We start from the raw sequence: 25,479 nt of genomic DNA on the forward strand, positions 1-25,479 counted from the left end.
TCCTCACAAATGAAAACAACTCGATATTGTGAAGAATATAACGATATTCGATATGACAGAAATCGGCCCAGAAGCCACTGACTGACAGATTTGGGGTTAGACAGAGACACTGCTTTCCCTTAAATGTTAGTATAGTATAGTGAAATCAGTTGAAATCCCCTGATTTGTCTGCATGACTGTTTGTGGAGAGAAACCTGCCCAGCGTCCACACACACAACACTGTTTATGAAAATGACATTTAAATCAGTGGACCAAAACAATGTCTGACCCAATGCTTTCACTTGGCCCTGAATTCTAGACTCTGCCCTCTGCTTCCTGGTGGTCAAGTTGCCCCCAAGGCAAGATCAATAGACCTTATTCGCTAACCCCGGACGGTGCCATATTGTTGACAAACAGCAGCCGGTACCTAGTCTGACCGGCTAGTTTAACTGAACGTATAGCAACAGTTATGGCTTCGTCAAAGAGAAGTGATGAAAAAATAAGTTTGGTCAGAGGTGTGGACCCCTATAAAAAACTGACTTAGCCACCATGAGTAAATACAACTCAATATATCGCCAGGTATAACGTACCGGACATTTATAACTACCTTGTGAATACAGTATTGGCATACACGTCTCAGGAGCTGAAGGCTTTCAAATCCCTTGAGTCTTATAGCTATTTCATCTGTGGCAAGGTCTGTGACATTCTTACTTTTGTGCCACCAACAACATCATCATCAAACATTGTTGTGACAGCAAAGGTAAATAACCTTAAAGCCCCAATCAGTAAGATTTTTGACATTTTTTACATTAATATAAGAGCTTTTTAGTCACCGGACATGGTAGATTGACTTGTAATAGGGAGACCCTCGTCTTTATTTATCCCACACCGCCCTCCATTGGCCAACACTGGGACTAAGCAAGTTGTCTGCAACGTCCCGGAGCAAGAAAAAAAAAAAAAAAACAGGACGCGCGCATGCGCTGTACAGCGGAAGCGCTGCCTGAATGAATACAAGGAAGTAACTCGATTCGGATTTGCTACGAAAATGATGTTTCACGGGACTATGGATTATTATTTCGTCACGTGGTGAGTACCCGATGTCACAACATGTACATAGAGCTTCTGGCGCTGTGTTTTGTTGACTTTGAATGGCGATATCGTTAACGATACTAATGCACGCAGAGGGCGCAGTGGAAAACTTACTGAGTGGGGCTTTAACGTTAAATGTCTGTTTGATATGATCTGACACTTGCTTGCATGTTAGCCCAATGTTTGCTACTAACGTTAGCCTCTGTCTCTTTCCCTTCACGTTTGCGGACAGTAGGGATTGCTTAAAAACTAACACCCCGGCTGTTATCGCTGCTATTACTACAGCTGTGTGTTATTACACAGCACACCATCGCTGTTGTGAAATAGCTCCTGACGCAGTAAAAATGGTATTAAATAGGCTAGTAGCGGTGGCTAGCGTACTCCTGCTGCTGCTGCTATCACCAGGCTGTCAGTCACTTTTGTGAGCGTCGCGGAAATGTCAACAATATGGTGGCGGCGGGCCTGCCCGAGTGCCCGTACATGAGTTACGTCAGTCGAATAACGTCTATTGGTACAATCAGTCATGAATTCCAGCCATCTTTATAGTTATATAGGGATTAGCAGAAGGTAGTCTAGAATGTTTGATCCGTTGCTGAGGATGATGATGATATATATTTTAATGGGAGAGAAAACTGGTGTAATTGAGCATAATTATAACTGTACCTCATAGTTGATTTGGATCATTTAGGCCCTATGCTTTGTCTCCTTCTTGTAACTTGCTGCAAAAACAATCGCTCGCTTTTGGGACAAAATGAAGTTGAACCCTGAATCTTGAACCTCACCTTATTCATGTTTGCAGCCTGCTGAGTGTTCATGGCGTTGTGTCCGCCCATCTGTGGCCCCCCCTGGGTGAGCGTCTCTGCCAGCACACTGCCCGTGACACCAGGCCCGGCGCCCACCTGTGCCCCCTGCATGCCCTGGTACTGCATGCCAGCCCTACCCCGACCCCCGGGTCCTATAGTCCCGTTCATCACCCCGTGGCTCTGCCCACTGTTCAGCATGGCCTGGTTAAAGCCTTGTCCGGGGCCACCTCCTCCTTTCTGGGCCTGGGAAGACGGGTGGTTGGGTGAGCCCTGCCCGAGGGGGCTTTTGCCCAGCACAGCGCCTAGCTGGCCCCCCCCGCCCATACCTCCCTGCTGGGGGCCGGCGGAGTTGAGACCGCCTCCCAAAATGGAGGAGCTGCCTGGTCGCAGGAGCTCAGACAGCTGCTTGTGCTTGGCGGCTGCGTCGGGGACCATGGAGTTCAGGCCGGGCCCTCCACCTCCTCCTGGGCCGCCATTGGAGGACATTCCCATCAGGCCCAAGTCTCCATTTGGGATCAGCTCATCTGGAAGGTCATTTTCCAGGTCAAACAGAGACACCAGATCTAACGGAGGAAGAGAGAGAGAGAGAGAGAATGATTAGCCATCATCAGTACTCCAACACACTCCAACACAAAACCAGTAAACTGCCGAGCCTTCGAGAAGAAAAACGGTTTTTCGAGAGAAAGATCAATCAATTGATCATTGCAATGATCATCAGCCTCCAACCTTATTTCAACACCGAATGTGGAAAAAAGTTTAGAGACAGCACGAACGCATGTTAAGTCAAACCCAACTGAAGGAGGCCAAGAGGAGGGTGAGGTGGATGCAACTTCACCCTAGGTCAGGCATGTCCAAAGTCCGGCCCGGGGGGCCCTTTGACCGATCTTAAGTGGCCCTCGGCTTGTGTCTCAAAATATACTATATGTGGCCCTCCTCCACACAGTATTGGTTCATCAAGCAAGTTCATTTAGCATTTTGTCCATTCACCTAATGATGACAGCACTATCATACAGTTTGTAGACAAGCACCAAGTAGGAACAGCACGGGCAGAACTAGTGTTTTCAGATGGTAAACAAAAGCACAATTGTATTGTATGTGATTTTTATTTTTATAACCCATATATGATGCGAGAAGCAGCTGGCCGCCCCCCCCGGTAATTTCACATGATCTAATCTGGCCCCCGTTCAAAAAGGTTTGGACACCCCTGCCCCTAGGTGGTGTCAATTAAACAAAGAGGCGTTTGCTCTCTAGGAAATCTCGTATTTACAGCGGTATTTGTGAGCAGTAACACTGACTAAGACATGTTCACAACATGTTCACACAAAGAACACATTGGCCATGCTGCCTGCCAAACCTGTCACAAAATGATTCTGTAAGCATGATTTTTTTTTTTTTTTTTTTACCTTTATTTATACAGGGGGAGTCTCACTGAGAGCAATGCTCTCTTTTTCAGGAGTGCCCTGTTCACATTCACAAACACATTCATACCTGGAAGCTGACCAGTACAACCACAGTCTGATCTGCTGGCCACTGATCAGCTCCACTGGAGCAGTTGGGGTTAAGGGCCTTGCTCAAAAGCACCTCAGTGGTGGTAATGAGGGAGGGGCAAGCGCTGCCTTTTCACTTTCCCCACCCAGATTTATCCTGCTGGTCCCGGGGATTGAACCGACGACCTTCCGGTCACAAGCTTTTGTCCTTGCATTTAGGTAAAACCAATGCTATCCTCTTTGGCTCAAAGCACAAACTCCGGCTGCATCCAGATATGAAAGTTATGTGCAATAACCAAGTAATAATCAACAAAACATCTGTCAGTTATTTGGGACTTGAACTTGACAGTACCCTCAGCTTTGAAAATACAGGCAAATCTGTTATTGGTAAAGTTAACTCTAGAGTAAAATTTTTACATAGGAACAAGAAGTTTCTTAATGCTAGTTCTCTGAAATTACTTGCTTCCAGTCTAATCTTATGCCATTATGACTATGGTTGCAGTGTATGGTACTCTGGCCTAAAGGCAAATCTCAAACAGAAACTCCAAACTGCACAGAATAAAACCATAAGATGTGTGCTTAATCTTCACAATAGGTTTCATATTGGCGCTACTGAGTTTAGTAAACTTGGTTGGTTACCGATTGATTTAAGGGTGAAGCAACTTAAATTGTGTCACATATATCGCATTTTGAACGGCCTTAGCCCTGGTTATCTCAAGGAGGGTGTTGTAAGAACAAGTGAAATTCATTCCTATAATACCAGATCTGCCCAATATTCAATTCAGAAACCTATTGCAGGAAGCCAAACCCAAACGTCATTTTGTAACACTGCTATCAACTTTTGGAATAATTTACCTGCTTCAGTGCAAGGCATAAACACTGTGAATGTCTTTAAACGTGCTCTCAAGACTCATCTAAAAAATGAGATGTTGACTAGAGAGTAATTGCAACACCTTCGCTGAGATTTCATTTGTATATATCATATATTTTATGTGTCATCGATAGACTTCCTTTTTCTGTTTTTCTTTTATAAAGTACAATTGTGTAATATTAAGGTTTTGATATTTGAAGGACCCCAGTGGAAATAAGCAGGCTTCTAGTTTGTAACTTTAAGCTGCTTTACTGGGTTATCCTTGGATCATTTTACTTTCGTTTTACATATTGTGTACTTTTTTACTACTGTATTAATTGTAAATTTGTAATGGTTTTTATGCATTTCTTGATCCGAAATAAACTAAACTAAACTAAAGCTCGCTTCTCTAACCATTGGGCCACCACTGCCCAGATGATAGAATAATGAAATAGAATGCTGGGAGGGATAGGTTTAAAGTGAGCTACATTATGTCAGCATTCCCCACCTTTAAAGCTAAGAGGTCAAGATGGTAAATAGCCTGCATTTATATAGCGCTTTTATCCAAAGCGCTTTACAGGTAGTAGGTGCATTCACCCATTCACACACCGATGGCGGCAGGTTACCACGCAGGGTGCTGGCAATTTGGGGTTCAATTTGGGGTTCAGTGTCTTGTGCAAGGACACTTCGACATGCGGGAGGAGCCGGGAATCGAACCACCGACCTCTTTTATCCAAAGCGATTAGCGACAGCCGCCCCTGATTCAAGAGAAATGTCAAACACAACCACTAATAATAACCCCTCCGAATATCCTTGGATGCTTTCTGTTGTGCCATGTATCGTCATCGTCACACTACTCATTTCAATACTTCTTTTTCAAGTCAAGCAATCAAACTCATACAAGTAAAGTGGAATGTTGCCAGTGTGAACATAGGGTAACACTGCAGCACTCAGTGTGAACATAGGGTAACACTGCAGCACTCAGTGTGAACATAGGGTAACACTGCAGCACTCTGTGTGAACATAGGGTAACACTGCAGCACTCAGTGTGAACATAGGGTAACACTGCAGCAGTGTGAACATAGGGTAACCCTGCAGCACTCAGTGTGAACATAGGGTAACACTGCAGCACTCAGTGTGAACATAGGGTAACACTGCAGCAGTGTGAACATAGGGTAACACTGCAGCACTCAGTGTGAACATAGGGTAACACTGCAGCAGTGTGAACATAGGGTAACACTGCAGCACTCTGTGTGAACATAGGGTAACACTGCAGCAGTGTGAACATAGGGTAACACTGCAGCACTCTGTGTGAACATAGGGTAACACTGCAGCAGTGTGAACATAGGGTAACACTGCAGCACTCAGTGTGAACATAGGGTAACACTGCAGCACTCTGTGTGAACATAGGGTAACACTGCAGCACTCAGTGTGAACATAGGGTAACACTGCAGCACTCTGTGTGAACATAGGGTAACACTGCAGCACTCAGTGTGAACATAGGGTAACACTGCAGCAGTGTGAACATAGGGTAACCCTGCAGCACTCTGTGTGAACATAGGGTAACACTTAGAGATGCTGCGATCGAGATTTTTCAATTCCGATCCGATTTCGATATTTTAGCTCAAAACCGATCCGATTCCGATCAAATTTCGATACCCGATTCGATACCGATTTCGATCCGATACCGATACAGCACATACCGGTATTTAAGTCTCTCTATGCTGTCTGATAGCTAGCAGGCAACAAACATTTTTAGGGTTAGGTATGTATGTGTGTGCTTTGGTAATATAGTATGTAAACGATTTAGTTCATCTAATTCATTTGATGTAAAACTAAAACATAACAATCAAATTAGGGCTGGGCGATATATATCTCGATATTTTTGAAATCTCTCATAAATGCTCAATTTAACCCTTCAGGGTTCATACACATTTTGACCAATGGATTTCCATGACTTTTCCATAAGTTCTTAACCTGTATTTTATGCACACCTGGGGTAAAAAAGAAGAAGAAAGAAAGGGCAGATGTAGTGAGCAAAGATGGATGATTTAATAGTCCATAGCTCTGACCTAAGCAAATCTGACATCACTATTGTGATATAATATGATTGTTTTAGTAAAGTGTATCACTCAATAGTCAGTACAAAAAATAATGGCTTTTATAGAACCGAAAGCCTAGCTGCTTAGTCTGCAGATAAAACATAAAAAATTAAATTTAGACTCTTATTGGCATGACGGCAACATATAAGCTGTGAATTTTGCATTGGGGCCAGTTCTATAGTGAGGCATGGAAAGCCTCACTATACGCCATCATATCTGTGTCGTTTCACTTTTGACTGAAAAATGATGCCTGTAGTCTAGATTAAAGAAAATACATGTATGTGATGTAGGGATGTCAACGGTTAACCGTTAATCGATTAACCGTCGCTAACGTCGTTGTTCGGTTATTGCTGTCGGTCTATCAGTTAATATTTAAAAAAAAAAAAAAAAAAAAAAAAATTTTTTTTTTTTTTTTTTTTTGGTCTATTTACTCAATGAGCTCATGCCCAAACAAGGCGTGTCTATTTAGATGCTGAAATGTTAATGCTTTTTGTGTTAGAAATTCTAACACAAAAAGAATTTGTGTTGAAATGTTGATGCTTTTTGTTAATGCTTGTTAATGCTTTTTGTGTTAGAAATTCTAACACAAAAAGCATTAACATTTCAGCATCTAAATAGACACGCCTTGTTTGGGCATGAGTTCATTGAGTAAATAGACAAAAAAAAAAAAAAAAAAAAAAAAAAAAAAAATTAATATTAAAAAATTATGAATTAACCGATAGGTTAATCGATTATTAGCGTCGGTTAATCGAAAGTGAAATTAACCGAAAATTGACATCCCTAATGTGATGTTGACAATTATGTAGGCTATGTGCGCATTCGTTTTCCTTATAGATCATGAGTGCTCCGCAGCTAGCTACGTTAGCTTGCATGTAACGTTAGTTGATTTTGGAGACACAAACCCTGGACGTTTAATTTTGAGTAGGCTAATGCATGAGGTTCTCTATGGTTTACGCCAGCTCTGGGAGTATGAAATGCTTTAAATGCGGGGGTTTTGGTCACAACAAGCTTGTGGAGCGCTGCCCTGCAAGTAGATAGCCTAACCAGCTAGCTAACGTTAGCCCCGTTAGCCATCATCACAACAGCTAACGTTAACGCCAAAACAAATCCGCTGCCTCATCCCCACGTTTGGTTTAGCGTAACGCCAGCTCAGACTTTCCCCTAATCTCAGAAACCTTGCGGGGCATGTATTGCAAATTGCAATAGTGGTTGTTTTGTTATCATTTGAGAGACTGTCAGCCACACTGGGGGCGGCCATGTTTTGCTAGTCTATGGTGCGGACGCGTGATTTCGAATCGCACATAGGTTAAGGACGGGTGTGTCTGACGTTTTGGCCCTGGCCATCCTAGGCTCAATGCGGCCTCTGCTGCTGCTGCTGCTGCTGCATGCTGGATAGAAATCCTGGAGCGGAGTCATGGAATGGAGTGCTTATATCGGAGCCTTGGATCGGTCATTTTCGCTGGAATCCGATCCGATCCGATCCATGTTTTTTGGCTGATATCGCGCCGATATCCGATCACATGATCGGATCGCAGCATCTCTAGTAACACTGCAGCACTCTGCGTTGGCACAGCTGCACATACGTAGGTAAGCTGGACCCAGCCCTGAAAGTGCCAGGAAGGAGGAAACCATCTACCGGTAGTTGTTTTCTCTGCAAGCGGTGATTTGATTTGATTTGGGCCTATGTCAGCTCTTATAACATCAGTTAGCTTTATTTGTAACACCAATAATGCAGTCTTAATTAGGGGTGTCAACAATTAATGTCTCCCCCACACCTAAACATTTTCAAATCATTGAAGATTATAAAAAAATCTTGAGAGTCCACACACCTCACGATAGAGATAACCGTTTCTTTTTTACATTCCAATCTTGGAACGCACACACAATCGCTATCGTTCAGACGCACCCCCACGATGACACTGAAGACTGTCACCTCAGAGGACTTGGGATCTCGCAGAAACTCGAGTGATTAAACGTGACTTCAGAGCAGAGGATTGTAGCCTATTACAGCCGCGCTGCCCCCCGAATGACATGCCGAAAATATGGACTCGTTAAAAGTGCGTCGGAAAATTTGCAGTGAGACATGTGCGTTATGGAGTGGAGAAAAGTGTTGGGCAGAGATCTCGTGTTGTGGAGTGTGTATGGAGAGCTGTGTGTGTGTTGTGGAGTGTGTATGGAGAGCTGTGTGTGTGTGTGTTGTGGAGTGTGTATGGAGAGCTGTGTGTGTGTGTTGTGGAGTGTGTATGGAGAGCTGTGTGTGTGTGTTGTGGAGTGTGTATGGAGAGCTGTGTGTGTGTTGTGGAGTGTGTATGGAGAGCTGTGTGTGTGTGTTGTGGAGTGTGTATGGAGAGCTGTGTGTGTGTGTTGTGGAGTGTGTATGGAGAGCTGTGTGTGTGTGTTGTGGAGTGTGTATGGAGAGCTGTGTGTGTGTGTTGTGGAGTGTGTATGGAGAGCTGTGTGTGTGTGTTGTGGAGTGTGTATGGAGAGCTGTGTGTGTGTGTTGTGGAGTGTGTATGGAGAGCTGTGTGTGTGCGCGTGTTTTTGGTGCCAATTCTGTTCCGTTCTGCGCGCTCTCTCCCTGCAGCCTGCAGACTTTTGCAGCACACATCATGCCCGGCCCAACGTTGCTATTTTACTATTTTCTGTGAGACTGTGTTGGTCGTGCCCCATTTCTCCCCACTCCCCCCGCCCGCTCCGCTTGGTGACGCTTCACCATCAGCTGGCTCTCTCATTGGCTCTCTGCTCAAGATTCCATCGCCTGTCGAGTTGTAAATATCAACCATGTTTGATATGCCCGATTCACAATCGGGGAAGAGCCCCGACACGTCAACACAGCAGTCTTTGAACCCCACACACTACGGGATATTTTGGCGCAGATTAACGGTTCCCGACGAGGTTCGAATCGGGAGCACCCTCGAGATGATCGCGAGGGGCCAAGGAGTCTTGGCCACAATCGGGCAAATTCTCGTCAGGTCTGGGGAAGGCATTGGGCTTGCCGCGGTCTTAGGTGTTACCGGTGTTAAGCGGTGTTGAGGCATACACCGATTACATAACATGCCCACCGGCAACACCTTCCACTCCACCCGCTCGTGACAGTTTCAGCATGCGCTCAGCTGCGCTGGTGTATATTACAAGCGCTCCCTCTATCCTGGCTGTCTGAGTGCATCATATCTCTGGTTAGACAGACCAGCAGGTAACGTTAGTTGTACATGTTGTGAACACAACCCCCCCTCATACACATGTAGGCAAGACCCTTATCTAAGCCTGTGTGTATTATCTTGCCACTGCCATCTCTAAAATGTGGTTTTACTTTTAACACAGCTAAATCTCCGCTAGCATTGATGCTAATAGGTTAGCTAAACCTCCGCTAACATTGATGGTAATAGTCAGCATTGATGACTTAGCTGTGATAAAAGCACATGCTACTCAGCTATCGTCATTGCCTGGCTTACTGCTGCTTGCTGACCACGTTAATCCCATGGCCAGAAGAAATCACCAGATTTGTGGCTAATGACGTTAGTTTCTTTTCTCCAGGAGGAGAGTCTGTCCCCAGTGTTTAACGTTATGTGAGGCTGACAGACAGCGCTCACAACAGCGCGCAGCAGCAGGGATGGGAGGGGCTGACTGACTGGGGGAGAAACATGGGGTAGAAAGGATCGTGTGCAAAGTAGTCTAATTTATAGACCGACAAACGTAACCGCTCCAAACTACTCTCTGTGGTTAACCTGACATCCCTACCACGCTTGTATTGGTGACTATCTTGACGGGTGTGTCGGACTGAGCAGTTAAATAAAAAATCCGGACCGTGAGGACTGCTGAGCAGCTCTGGAGTGTTTTTTTTTCCGTTTTTTACGGTGTCACCGGTAACACCGGTGCTGTCACGTGTTGATTACCCGGTAACACCGGTGCTGTCACGTGTTGATTACTCGGTAACACCGGTGCTGTCACGTGTTGATTACCCGGTAACACCGGTGCTGTCACGTGTTGATTACCCGGTAACACCGGTGCTGTCACGTGTTGATTACCCGGTAACACCGGTGCTGTCACGTGTTGATTACCCGGTAACACCGGTGCTGTCACGTGTTGATTACCCGGTAACACCGGTGCTGTCACGTGTTGATTACCCGGTAACACCGGTGCTGTCACGTGTTGATTACCCGGTGGGAAAATGTCCACACCGTGGCATCCCTAGAAGGCATAATCAAAGATTGATTAATTGGTCGCTTGCTCGAACATATGAAATTGACTACTGGCGAGAATTTTATTTTGACTAAACTTTTCTTTTTTTTTTACTGGTGTGCGGCAAAGCTTGTTGCAGCCCTCACTTATCTGTCACACACACACACTCACACACACACACACACACACACACACACACACACACACACACACACACACACACACACACACACACACACACACACACATCAAAGTAGCCCAACTCCTGCTCTACATGTACAGCAGCAAATGGGCAAAGGGAAAATGTTGAGGAGAGGGAGGTCCTGCTCTGCTCTGCAGCAGGGAGCATTCTTGTGGCTGGCCGGGCCAGCGAGAGGAATGAACTGAGCGCAGACAAAGTAAACAAGCACGCTCCACATACAAATACAGATCACTAATGAGGGCTACAGTCCAAATCACGCGTCTATGCCAAGGTCCTGCACGTGAGGGTGTCGAGTGTGTTTGCCTGTGTGTGTGTGTGTGTGTGTGTGTGTGGCTGCCTGCCAAACAACGATTTCAACAGCACGACCGGCCACACCCCCCGCGCACGCCTAGCTCAGCGTCTGGGGCCGATTGGGTTGCAAGGTTGGAGAGAGAGAGACCCAACCTGTTTCTGAACGAGTGCCTGGAGCGGAGGAGAAAATGGGGGACGATAATGGGAGATCTGCTGGCAATTTGCGCTTTCAGTGCATAAGAATGGCAAAAAAGGACCTGCGCTTAGCCTCTGCCAGAGACCTATTCAGCAGCAACAAGACTGAGAACATACGCAGTTGAGGAGGAGACACGCACGCTCGAGCCAGAAATGCAGCTGGAGCGAGAGCTGAAAGAGGAAACAGTGTGGCGAGTCACTTCTCAACAGGCTGACGGTACAACTTGAATCTGCTCATTAAAAACCAAGGACGTGACGAGCAGTCTGGAAGCAAGCAAGCAGAATGCCAAGTAGTGACAATGGAAGCATGGAAGAATACTTAAGTCATCCTATTCTCACCTGGAGAGGAGCGCCGCCGCCGCCGCCGCCGGTGACAACGCTGCACCCAGAGCTTCTCAAAGTCCTCTATTAGACAGACTGATTCAGACTGAGAGCTAATGACAGACTGAAGCTGCTGCCTCGCCAGTCACAGAGGGATGGGGTGGAGAGAGGGAGCCAACAAGTGTCTCCCCCACCCAGTTTTCTCCCCAATTGTAATAATAATAATAATAATAATAATAATAATAATAATAATAATAATAATAATAATAATAATAATAATAATCATAATAATATACTGTCTTTATTTATATATCACCTTTCCTAACCTAAAATGCAGCTCAAAGTGCTTTACAGAAGAAATGATTTCAAAGCAAAAAGGAGAGGTATTTAAACATTCAAACAATAAGAAATAGCAAGATCTAAGGGCTCTAGGCTGAGTGTACATAATAGGGTTGTCAAAAGTATCAATAGTATCGAAAAGTATCAACACAAAAAATTGGCTAGAGCAGGGGGTAATCTGCTGTCAAAGTTCAAAGTTTTAGATCATGGAGAAGTGTGCGTCTGTCCTTCCATCTGTCTTATCTTTATTTTTATCCCTCTTGATGTGTCGTCATCCACCCCTTCCCGTGGTATCGAAAATATTTTCCTGGGTATCGGTATCGAAGTAGAAATGCTAGTACCGTGACATCCCTAGTACATAACGTTACCTGAGGAGCAAGGCAGTGGAAAAGTGCAGTTATCCCGCCTTGTACCTTCACTTTGCACGTTCACTCAGTGCTTGGACAGATCGCTCGCTGTGTTTCACGCAACCAGCGTTGTCCACATCATCGTAAGCACACTTTCAAATGTTTAACATGACTTCTCCGTTATCTCGCTGTCTCTCTCTGTGCCTCTGACTGTGTGTGTGTGTGTGTGTGTGTGTGTGTGTGTGTGTATCATCGACAGTGTGTATCTGAGGCAGTGACAGCGAGCTGGACTGGGAGCACCCTCCTTGATACACATAGCACACAAACAGTGGTGGCAGGCTGAGTAGAGAGATGTGTCTCTTCTGGATCATGGAATAGCGATATTTCCGTTATGCCAGACGGAAAACGGAACAGATAATGAACGTTTGACTGAAATCAGTTTGTAGACGGAGCTCCGACTGCCACCCACGGTATTTACAGTAGGCTAATCTGCATTTTGACATGCGAGCACTCCGTGCTGTCCATGGTGCTGATTGCTAATTTTGGAGTCAATGAATAGGCTCTATGCACGCAACATGGTCCCATATAGACAACACTAGTCATATCTAGGGATGTAACGATAACCGGTTTGAATGATAACCATGATAAAAATTCCTTACGATAACCGTACCGTTTAAAATTTTCATTATCATTAAAACCGTGGTACCGTGATTACCGTGGTACAGTGATTATAGTGCTTTGAAAAACATGGTAAATACTGTCCATCATCAACCAAAGTTGGCAACAGTCTCCCAGATGCAAAAGTGCAGCCTTGGAGAAATTATTTCAGTGAGTGTATCAATCCTTTTTGGGTCTGAATTTTCAATATAAAACGTAAAATGATTTCAGTGAGTCTTTCAGTACTTTTTGAACATTTTCAGCCATTTTTTTACGAATACCTTGATAATACGATAACCGTGATAATTTTGGTCACGATAATCGTGATGTGAAATTTTCATACCGTTACATCTCTAGTCATATCATAGCAACAAACAAAACAAAAACAAAAAGACAAAACAAAAACAAACAAACAAAAAACGGTCTAAACTACATTATTATCTCATGGCATAATGTAATTAAGCCTCGACGCACAACAAATTGGAATAAAATAGACCAAAAAGAGTGTAGTTTAGTTGGGAGAATCAAAACTGAGTCGAGACCAATAGTGGAGCAGATTAACTCATTGAATGCCATGGACGTCCTTCGACGTCCAATTAAATAGTGACGTAGAATGCCACGGACGTCCTTCGACGTCCAATGCGTTTTTTGACGGTGGGACGTCGATCAAAGCCTTCCGCAGCTCCTGTACAACTATAGTAGCTATTGGAGGTGTATAACCTATTTTACGGACTCATTAGGTGGCGACAGTGCTTGCTCGGTGCAGTCCAGATTAGAGACAGGTCCGAGAAACAGCCTAAAAGCCGTGGATCAAAGACAACCCGATGCATGCTCCCAGAGCCATTTGCTCTGTCGCGGGAGCTGACATTGGCTCCGAACAGGAGTCAATCCGCGCTCACAACTGAGCCCCTCTGTCCCTGTCTGTCTGTCTGTCTGTCTGTATAGTTTCTCCACCCGATTAGCAGACAGGAAAGCAGCCCCTGACGCCAAACCATTCAGCAATCCGGGTTGGCTCTTCCCTGCTGTGGCGCTGAGAGCCGACAGCAGCACACACACGCAGCACTCCGAAAATATAATGGTTGCGTGAGGCTGTGTGCAGTGTGGGGAGGAGTTTACGGGGGGAGGGGGGGAGGGGGGTGGTGCACGCAGGGCATCACACAACAACTACGTCACTACATCAGAAAATATTATCTTCAGACTCAGTGAATGTGCTTGAAATGCTGCATTTCACAAAAGGCGGATTATCTCAGCTAATAATTTGAAAAGCCTGAAAACGCTGAAAACAACCTATCTTCTCCGGCTCATAACTAAAGAACGGAAAATGGTATCAATAAACTTTTTTTTGCTGATGATACAATAGAGCCAGCTCGTTCTTGTGCGTGTTCGGTGTTTACATAGTAATATCACACAATATTCTGTGGGCCTCGAGAAATCACTGAAAACGCTCTGAAAACTCTGGCACTGGGAGCATCCGTTCTCCAAAAGTGGCTGGCACTGAATGAGTTAAATGCAGTTTTAATGTAAAATCGTTCACAAGTGGAAAGAATTACCAAAATTGCCACAAATACTCCTTGGGGATTGTTCTTTTGATTAAAAATAATTAGCCACGCAAAAATCTAGATTTTTCCAATATGGCCGCAATTTCCACCCCGGAAATACTATTTGGGGGGCAACTTTGTGTAGAATTGCCCAATATGAATGATCTTCCTATCAAACCATATATTTATGACCACAGAGAAGCCAGATTTATTCCACGTAAATTTCAAAATGGCGGCCATTTTAAAGGATGGTTGCCATTTCATAAATTTTTACCATAGAATTTCACTGTCCAGGGCGATTTTGATGATTCTGGTGTTAATGACTTTTTAACTATGGGAAGATTCAAAATTATACATCAGAAATCCTTTTTATATCTCCTTCTGCCATTTAGTCTGCATTTTTTTTTTTAAGTGTGTGCAATGTGAAAAATATGCAGAAAAATTATGTTAGCAAAAAAATGACATGATGCATTGAAGGCATGTGTAAAATGAATAATCTGACCATTTGAGGATCAACAGTTATGTTATAGAAACTGAGCATGTATAAGCTTATGCTCTGGGTTGAAACAGAGCCTAATCTTCACATGTGCATCTGCAGCTACACCGTGCTGTGCAATCACATACCTGCCAACACTGGGCTTTGAAAAAGAGAGATTTTCTGGGGTATCGGTGAAAGGCCTACTACCCTCAACGTCCCCCCGCCACCATATAACCCTACACCACAAATTAATAGAATACATTTAAGGATGTCAAGTAAATTACTTTTAATTCATCTTAAATTCATACAGTAAAATAACAAAATGTACAAAAGATGTGGTCAAAAGTCACAATCTAAAATTTTCATTACAAAAATTATCAAGTGCAAACATTGTGTCAGTGAGTGACTGAGTGTGTTGAGGACTCGAGGAGCCATCATTGCCAGAAGATCTGGAACACCTTTCTTGATCCAGCCCCAGACAGAAGGACTTTGTGCTTCTGGTTGACAAAGTAATGATTGAGCCCATATATCCATCCAGCCTGGTAGGCAGCATGCTTTACATGCTGGAGTAGAGCAGCTTAGGAGAGATGGCTTCATATGGTCACTGCTTCTGAGCAAACATGTCCAGCCTTGCATCATCAACAGCATCAGCTGTACTGGACATGTCATACATCATGACCACAACGTTTTCCAAGATCATGTCGGCGTCATCTATTGTTGGTAGATACTGGCTGAGGTTGCTGAAAACATCGGAAGCCTTGTTGTATATGTCGAAGGTTTGACTTGCAGCCTTCGGTAAATAAAGCCACTTAATGCCATAAACTGACAGTCCATCAAGTCAGTTTTGGTAGAGTATGAAGTCCTTCATCACTTGTGGTAGTGGTAGGGAGTGGACTTGGTTCAGGCGATGTCTGCCCAGCGCTTGGCGGATCCGGATCCGACACGCGTGGGGCCAGACTCCTGGCCTCCAGAAAGACCCCGAGTGCTTCGGGATCCACCATCTCCTCCAGCTGTGCCTGGTTCCAGGTCACCAGGGCCGGGTTAGCGCCATGGTCCAGGAGCAGCTGGACGAAGGCCGCGTCGCACCCGAGCCCCAAGACCTCACGCAGCAGGCGAGAAGCCACGTTAGGGGTCAGAACGCCAGCAGCAGGCAGAAGCAGTCCAGGTGGCGGAGCACGGCGCTGATGTAGAGAGGAGACCTCCAGAGGGTGCGATCGCTGTCTATGTCAACAGGAATAGCAGCACGGAACCTGATGAGTTCCTGCAGTATGTCCAGCCTTCCCGCCCGGGCAGCCCAGTAGACAGGGCCGTATAGGTGCATGTCGGGGTCGGCCCCAGCTTTCAGGAGGATCTGGACGCAGTCCAGGTGACCGGTGAACACGGCCCAGTAGAGAGACGTGTGGATTACGTCATCAGCTAGGTCTACCTGGGCTCCCTGGGTGATTAGGTAGGTGGCACAGGCAGCATAACCGTTCCAGAAGGGGTGCTCCCACCACAACACCGCTTATTGATCCACCTTCTGAAGCGCTCTTCCTGCAGCAGGGTCCACAGTTTGTCCAGGTCCCCTGCCCAGGTGGCATCGTGAAGCTGCCCCATGTCATGCTGTGCTTGAGCAGCCATTCCTTCAGCTCTGTCACCGTACCTCAACGACATCTCAAATGCAAGAAGTGTGTGTTGACATGAAGACATCATACAATGATGACATCACTCATGACATCATTCACTATTGACATCACAATTACTCGAGTGACATCATTGATGACATCACAATTGTCCGAGTGACATCACGTCCCGCCTAAAGAGAATTATGAGCGGATGTCCCGCCTTATCCGTTCGTATTTCTCCAATCACCTGCATCGGGTAAAACTTCCTCCCGTCTGAAGCGTTTTTCCCCCCCAACTTCCTTTGTCCATGTTCTGTGGGCGTGAATTACAGTACAGACTGTTTAAGCTGCATTCGCAGAATGTAGAAGAGACAGTCTGGCTTGAAAGACTACCAACGTATAGTCTTTATTCACCACGCCCACTTTTTCTCTCTTCCGTCTTACCCACAATTGTATTTGTTCTTCCGGATCAGCGCTAGTTGGCGGCCAATTTCAAAACAAAACGTCACTATGAAGTTTTAGTATGAAGCTACACTGCGGCCAACTTCAGTTACCGGTATATGTTCATAGCGTTACTGCTGCGAGGAGCCGATGGCTGTACCCGGTCGGCATTTAACGTTTACAAAAGCATGTCGACAGTGTTTTTTCTCACTGCCAGACAGTAGCCTACAGTAGGGTTTGACAGATAGCTAATCCGACCGGCCAGCACAGCCAGCGCTCCCAGTCCTCGCTGCTCGTTAAATATTTCCAAATAGGCGTTATTCTGATAAACTGGTCACATATTTGGAATGTTCTCATCCGAAAAAATATTAAAACTTTATTAAAAAAAAATATATATATATATATTTTTTTTTTTTTTTGGTAAGAGCTTTTTGGTAAGTCTAAAAATGACTACGGTAGGCGTCATCTACTTCTGTGTCTAAAACGGAGCGACGATTACAAAATGACGTCATGCAGAAGCGTCCTTGTATGGGCAAAGAATAAGGTGAATACTGTACATTATAAAACATGTTTGGAGGGGATGTTGTAAGTTTAATAGTCTTCAAATTATTATTGATACAATCCTTGTACCTAACATTTATGACATTACTAATGACATCACAACTGTCCGAGTTGCTCGAGTGACATCTTGATGACATCACAACTGCCCAAGTGACATCACAGTTGGCAATTGTGCGCCATCAGCCCTTCAGGTTGGATTCTCTGCCCAAACTTGAGCCCAGCCCATCGGGCCCGCGGGCCAAACTTTCCCTTTAATTCCTCGAGCCCGGGTCGGGCCATGCTCGTGGTCAGATATTTATATAATTGGGTAATATTTGGTGTGATAATCAGAATGTTATAACATTGTAACCTTAAAACCTTATGTATTCATAAGACTGAACATACAACAGGGTTATAGTTTAGATAAACAGCCAACTTACCAGGGCCCAAAGGACCAAATTAATTTTTTGACTCACCGGCCAAGTGGCGGGTAGATGGAAAAGAAACACAGGCCACGCATATTTTTTACCGGCCAAAATAATAGGTAAGGTAAGGTAATATTTTATTATTGTGTCATGCATACTTCAGTATGCCCAGCCCGCATGGGCTTACAAGACACCATTGATTGCTTCATAGCCAGAACCATAGTGCAGCATATAGGCTTACATAATTGTAGACTATACATTAATATTCAAATTACAAAATCAGAATTACCATCAACAACTTGAACGACAACATTCTCATCATCACCAACACTGATAGCATCAACGACAGCATCAAGGAGATAAAGAAAACAAAACAAACAGCCATTATATTTGGCACCTCAGGCCATCTAGAGTAGAGCTCTTAGTTTGAATGTGGGGGGATAGAAAATGAAAAACATAAATGTTAATTAAATAAAGTATCTTGTCTTATTTTCCAGGCTTTTGAAATAACATTTCCACATACATCAAAATTAACCTGTTAATCCCTAAGCCTATTTTTCAGCTCACCTGCCGAAAATGACATGCCCGAACTGAATGGAGCATATCTCCACAACTACAGGGTATTTTCTGAAAATTATTTTTTTCAAAAGCTAGCCAACACCTGTGAGATTGCTGTAGAAGTGTCAGAATCAATTACAAATGTACTGTATCAGAGTAAAATCAGCTAGAACATGGCAAAAAAATTAAAATTCAAGCTCCGCCAAAAAACAACAACACTATTTTGGATGTTATGCACCTGAAAATCATGGGTTGGCAGTAGGGGTGTCACGATACACTCAGTTCACGATACGATACGTATCACGATACTGGGTTCACGATAACGATACGATACGATACGATTTTAACAATATTTTTTTAAACTTGAATAATGACAATATATGACTGGAAAAGTAGTATTTTATTTGAAATGCACAAATACAAAACATGCTGTTGTGGGAAATTGTTATTACAATAACAACTAGAAAAAACATGAGATTGGAGATAAGGCTTATCTTGAAATAGAATGAGTTACACCGTCACTTAGATTTACTTTGAACTAAAAGGTTTCTCAGCAGTATAAATTCTCATTATGCATCTTCAGTTTTTCTTCAAACTCAAACAACAAGACTTTTCTTAGTCTATTTTTTATGTATCTTCAGTTTTTCCTGTCAAGTAAACAGTTTTGCCAGAAACTCAATTGAATGGTTTCTCTCCTGTATAACTTCTCATGTGTCTCTTCAGAGACTTGTTCAACTGAACTACTTTCCACACATTGAACTTCAACAAACAAAGACGTTTCTTTGTCTACTTTTGGAAAAAAAAAAAAAAAAAAAAAAAAAAATCACGATATGAGATTTCATCTCAACGATACATATCGTGACGTTTTACTATCGCGAAATTTCGTGGGACGATATATTGTGACACCCCTAGTTGGCAGCCAAACTCTTATATGGAGCAATAGACTAATATCTTATGAGTGCTTGTATCAAAGCAAATCATTAGAAAGTGAACCAGAGCAATTTTACAGATGATTTACTACATGTAGGCCCAGGCGAAACTGATCTGGGCACATTTTGGGCATCTTGGGTGCCATTTGACTTTTCTATGGTAGAAGACTAAAATAAAATAAAAATCTCCTATTTACATATCGCTATAGGTACTCAGTTAATATGCGTTAAAAAAAAGCAACTGTCGTAAGCAGGCCTGGATTGGGACAAGTGGCCCTGGCATTTTTGGCCCAGACCGGCCCACCTTGTACACCATCCTTGACAACAATAGACACGTTTTTATAGCCTATATGCTTCCCCCCCCCCCCCCCCCCCCGTTTTTTTTAGAAAGGTTTTTCCAACTATATATTTTGCAATCACAACATCACAGTTCTAATATGACGAAAATTATTATCCTAATTAAAACAAAAGTACCGTAAATTCCGGACTATAAGCCGCGGCTTTTTCCCCGTTTTTTGGCCCTGCGGCTTATATAACGGTGCGGCTTATCTATGAATTTTTTCAGGAAAAAAAAAAAATATATACAAATAAAATCTCTCTTTTTTAGCACTCTTTCTAACTATAAATCCACTTCTGTTTTAATTTCCTCTCTTGCCCTCTTTTCACCACACCGCGGACACTGTGTGCACTGTAAAAATAAACAAAGGTGGTGTTGTGTTATGTTGTTTTGTTGAAATGTTACGGTAATACGGTAAATGGGAGCTTCCTCAAACAGCCATCTCTTTCCCGACAATCCCCTCTGTGCGTGACCCCTTACATATGGTAATTACGGTAAGCAAACGGCCACTCGGCCAACAACTCCCTCCCCCGACTACCAGGAAAATCACAAACTTCGGCGAATTCACACAAAGGAAGATCAAGGAATATTCACAACAAGACGAGCAGTAGAAGCAACACTCTCTCACTTACCATGGGGAAGGTACGCAGAAATTCACACGACGCAGCTTTCAAGTTGAAAGCAGTCAATCTCGCATTAAAAGAGGGAAACAGAGCAGCAGCGCGTAACCTGGGCATCGACGAGTCAATGGTGAGGCGTTGGAAGGTGCAGCAGGAGGAACTGTCTCAGTGCAAGAAGACCAAAAAGTCCTTCAGAGGTCATAAAAGCAGATGGCCCGAACTTGAAGATTCCCTTGAAGATTGGGTGTTGACCCAGAGAGCAGACGGCCGAGGCGTTTCCACGGTGCAGATCCGACTGAAGGCCAAAACAGTCGCCACCGAAATGAAAATTGAACATTTCATAGGTGGCCCATCTTGGTTCTTCCGATTCATGAGACGAAAGGGACTGTCCGTCCGGGCGAGAACTACTGAACAACTCCCTCCCGACTACCAGGAGAAAATCACAAACTTCGGCGAATTCACACAAAGGAAGATCACGGAATATTATAGGAGTGTGAAAACATCCACAATCACCAACGGGTTCCAAAACACTGGACTGCTGCGGGATGAAGAGGATGACGCCGCCACAGCTGGCGCTGAGGGCCGTCAGAGGCTTCAGAGGCTGTTCGATGCCGACAGTGACGAAGAGGAGTTCGTTGGTTTTGAGTGACAATGAAGGAGAGAGGAGAGTGGTTGACGAAGCCACCCTGAACCTGTTCGTTTCCGACACTGAAGATGAGGACTTTGGTGGTTTCAGTACGCAGGAAGAAGAGGAAGACGAGGATTAGTGACTTGACTGCTCTGGTTACAGCCGTTTGCTGCACATATAGCCTATTGTTGTGTGATTTTGTCTGGGGATTAGTGACCTGACTTTTGTTTTGTTTTGTTGAAATGTTAATAAATGGGAGCTTCCCCAAACAGCCATCTCTTTCCCGACATTCCTCTCTGTGCACGAACCCTTACATATGGTAATTAAACATCAAAACACCCGCGGCTTATAGTCCGGTGCGGCTTATATATGTAAAAAAACAGTCAATTTTGGTGCTGCGGCTTATATACCGGTGCGCCTTATAGTCCGGAATTTACGGTAAATGCAGTCGGGTACCAAGTGCGAGCGATTGATTGATTCACCCGAGTTGTCAATTTAGCGGTAGGTAAAAAGCGCTATGAGGAACTGAATTCAAATGCGTACCACAAATAAAGCCAAACAGGAGCCAAGAGTGAGTGCAGGAAAGCCTGGCTGACGCAGGTGCCATGATGTGGAGTGAGTAAGAGGAAGGTGTGTATGCGTAATGTGTGCATCGTGCGTATTGGAGACCTCTCCAGTGTCCTGACAGGTTCTTACTTTGAGCGGCAGTGTTTTTTTCATCAAGGCAATGCCCAGGAGATATTAGCTCATAAGTGTCCGCAAATTAGGGCTGCACAATTAATCGTATTTTCATCGTCATCGCAATATGAACATGCGCAAAGACTGCCTGAAACCCAATGAATAACAAAAGTGGTTTTATTTACATGCGTCATGCATTCCCACTCAGCATCTGATGATTTTGTCTTGTGTTCAGCGTACACCTTTCCCTTGCAACAGTGCGCTCCGCCCCTCTGCCAAAGCCCAAACACGGTGTGTGTAGTTTCAGCTAGAGTCAGTGTCTATTTCATTTCTTTATTCAGTGGGCATAGGCTATGTTTGAGGTCTATGTTAGCATTATTAAAGCACAAAGACATAGGAACTGTATAGCTAATATGCATACAGTACTTTATTTGTTTATTTATCGCAAGTCGTATCGTCATCGCTATTTTGAACAATGTTATCGCACATCGCAGATTTTCCTCATATCGTGCAGGCCTACCGCAAATGCAGATAGATGGGAGCGTGCATGTTGTCTGTTTAAATAACGGAAGCGTCCTTGCCGGGAACGACATGCCTGTTGATTCAACAGACATGTCGGCATTCAATAATGCAGACCGATTAAATATTCTTGCTGCAAAGTGGGGTTCTTAATGACATCACTGGAATAAAGATGGAGTCACCCGACTATCTTCCATCAAGTTTCCCTCAGCACTCTTTTAAGAACCAAACTACTACCACACTTCAGACTTAGCTAAGAGGTCTCAGGGGCGCTGTTACTGCCTTCCGCCATGACAGTTTCCATTGAGAAAAATATACCAACATTGCATACTGCGCGTATGGGGAGACTGTTGCTAGCCTTTAAGACCTTAAGTCAAGTTTCATGATTATAATTTCAGACTTTTTAAGAATTTATAAGGACCCGCGGAAACCCTGTACTTTAAAACAAGCGCAAATTCTCTATATGCCAGGCAGCATGTGTTACTGCTGACATCACTGATGACGTCATCCGTCATCTGGCTGCCTGGTAAAGATATTGCCAGGCAGCTGCCTGCCGGCCAGTGATCATGTCATTTGTCCTCAGGGTTGTGAGTCAGTCTGCCTTCCGAATGATGTCACCAGAGCAATTGTGATGTCATCAGTGAGTGATGTCATCAGTGAGTCTGTTGTTTCATTCTCTCAAAGGATTTCAAGGTTTAAAATTTAATAAGCACACATTAAAAACCCAGTAAAATAAACAGTACCAGCGCTAAAGTTGTGTCTCAGATTAGCTTTAAAAGATACAATTTAAGCACAGTCCGAGAACGTGCCACTCCAGGTCAGGATACATTCTTTCTTCATCAGTCCGGTATGAGTGAAAAAACTACATAATGTCATGACATTTAATGCCACATTTAGGCTACGCAAGGAGGCCCAACGGCGGGTTAAGTTTGCCCGCCTTTGATTGGCAATACTTGCGTAAAACTTTTATGATGGTGCTTTATGAGAGGAGGTGTGATGACTTCAAGATGTGCAGAATTAGTGGCACGTTGCTGCACTTGCCACGCTGGGCATGCAGTCATTTGCTGCAGTGCATTTATGACACAACCACAGGCCGTTCAGAGAACATGACACGGAGAATTCCGCAGAGGCTACGCCATCTGAGAGAGGAGGGCCGAGAGAGAGAGGTAAAAGTGTTTTTCTTCAGCTTTTGCAGACGGACACAAGAGGTTCAAATGAAAATCCCCCCCGCTGTTTCGAAAGTCGGCCAGTCTCGCCCCGGATGATATTAGTATCCTGTGGATGGGAGAGCTCGGTGGGGAACAGAAGGGGCAAAACGGCCGTGGTACAGAGGGGGGGGGGGCAGCCAGGGCAGGGCTGCAGGTGTGAGGCCGGGGTACAGAGGGGGGGCAGCCAGGGCAGGGCTGCAGGTGTGAGGCCGGGGTACAGAGGGGGGGGGGGGGGCAGCCAGGGCAGGGCTGCAGGTGAGGCCGGGGTACAGAGGGGGGGCAGCCAGGGCAGGGCTGCAGGTGTGAGGCCGGGGTACAGAGGGGGGGGGGGGGGGGCAGCCAGGGCAGGGCTGCAGGTGTGAGGCCGGGGTACAGAGGGGGGGCAGCCAGGGCAGGGCTGCAGGTGTGGGGCTCCACTCCAGGTTGGCACATCCAGTGGTGTCTCTCACCCCCCCCCCCCCCCCCACACCCCCCCCACACACACACACACACACACCTTTGCTCCTCCTCTCAATCAGTTCCGCTTCAGCCCAGATATGAGCCGGCGGAACCAGCCCAACGTCTGCCGCTGCTTTCTCCCCAGCTGGTGGAACAAGGCAGCATTTTTTAACGCTCGACTGTATCTGTGCTAATGCTAACGTAGCTGAATAATGCTCACTCAGGGGTCGGTGCCCCATACACACACAGGGCAGAGGGAGGAGGGAAGCCCGCTAGGTGAGCAGAGGGAGGAGGGAAGCCCGCTAGGTGAGCAGAGGGGCTAAAGAGTGTGGTACTCCTTTCTCACCACAGGCGCCGACACATTCACTCAGCCATACAAATGAAAACAAGGCCGACCGACACTGGCCTGTGGGGCATGGAGCATGGGCACGGAGACACACTGACACAAGACTGCAGTGTCATCAAAGGACTGTCACACATGAACATAAAGACATGCGGCATGTCCATCTGTGGCATTAAGGGACACCTCAGTGTGTGGTGGGCTGGACGTGGCAGAGGGAGGCGTGTTTGCTCTCCGTCATATCGCCCATAATGGACGATGGCACTAGCAAACGTGACTTTGTGAGCCAGCATCCAAGCCAATCAAACTGTACTATTTGATGGCTTCTTTTCTAAGCCTGGCCAAGCCAGCTCATAATAAATTGGCCATAAGCTGGGCTAAGGGAGGAGAAGGTTTTTGGAAGCAGACGATTGCTTCCGCCCCTGGGCTGCTGAAATCTCTCTTAACGGAGGAGCCCTTCACGAAGGTGAAGGTGTGTTGCTCAGGAGGGATGAGGAGCGGAGGAACATGAGACGAGGCGCCAACAGCCAAGATTGAGGAGGTGTGAGAAACACCGGAAACTTGAAAGAAGAAGAACCCGGGTCTAGAGTGAGACCATCCAACTGTGAGAGGCAGCAATGTGCCACAAGGCATCCAGTCTGCCAGAAAGCCATTAGAAGAAGATGATGATGAAGAAGCTGGTCTATTCAGTTGTGTGTAGGCTTGCTTTTGAGTCTTGTCTATGAAGTGGGCTAAATGTCGTTTGCCCCCCCAATTATTTTCATATTTTTCCACATTTTCTCAATTGTACTTGACCAATTTCCCCTTGCTGTCTCGGTCGTTGCTCTGATCTGGGGAGAGCTGTGGACTAGCTTCCTCTGATACATGTGCATTCGCCAGCCGCTTCTTTTCATCTGACAGTGAGGAGTTTCAGCAGCAGAACGTATAGCACGTGAGAGGATCACGCTATTCCCCCAAGCCCCCCCCCCCTCTCCTTCCCAACAGGTGCCCAGACCTACCAGAGGAGGCACATACCATTAATCCAGACCTACCAGAGAAGGCACATACCATTAATCCAGACCTACCAGAGAAGGCACATACCATTAATCCAGACCTACCAAAGAAGGCACATAGCATTAATCCAGACCTACCAGAGAAGGCACATACCATTAATCCAGACCTACCAAAGAAGGCACATACCATTAATCCAGACCTACCAGAGAAGGCACATACCATTAATCCAGACCTACCAGAGAAGGCACATACCATTAATCCAGACCTACCAAAGAAGGCACATACCATTAATCCAGACCTACCAGAGAAGGCACATACCATTAATCCAGACCTACCAGAGAAGGCACATACCATTAATCCAGACC

The 25,479-nt window shown here is 45.1% G+C and overlaps 1 protein-coding gene across 1 annotated transcript in view; it reads right to left on the reverse strand.

Moving 5' to 3' along the window:
* Positions 1-25,479, reverse strand: part of crebbpb (CREB binding lysine acetyltransferase b) — a gene marked incomplete at its 5' end in the record, with an annotated part of 86,138 nt that overhangs the window by 49,109 nt on the left and 11,550 nt on the right. The window contains one exon of the mRNA XM_083649853.1: positions 1,851-2,434. Coding sequence (XP_083505979.1) covers positions 1,851-2,434 — 584 coding nt within the window. The remainder of the gene's footprint in view (positions 1-1,850; positions 2,435-25,479) is intronic.

The sequence above is a fragment of the Poromitra crassiceps genome (assembly GCF_964638095.1).
Source record: "Poromitra crassiceps genome assembly, chromosome: 13".
NCBI lineage: Eukaryota > Metazoa > Chordata > Actinopteri > Beryciformes > Melamphaidae > Poromitra > Poromitra crassiceps.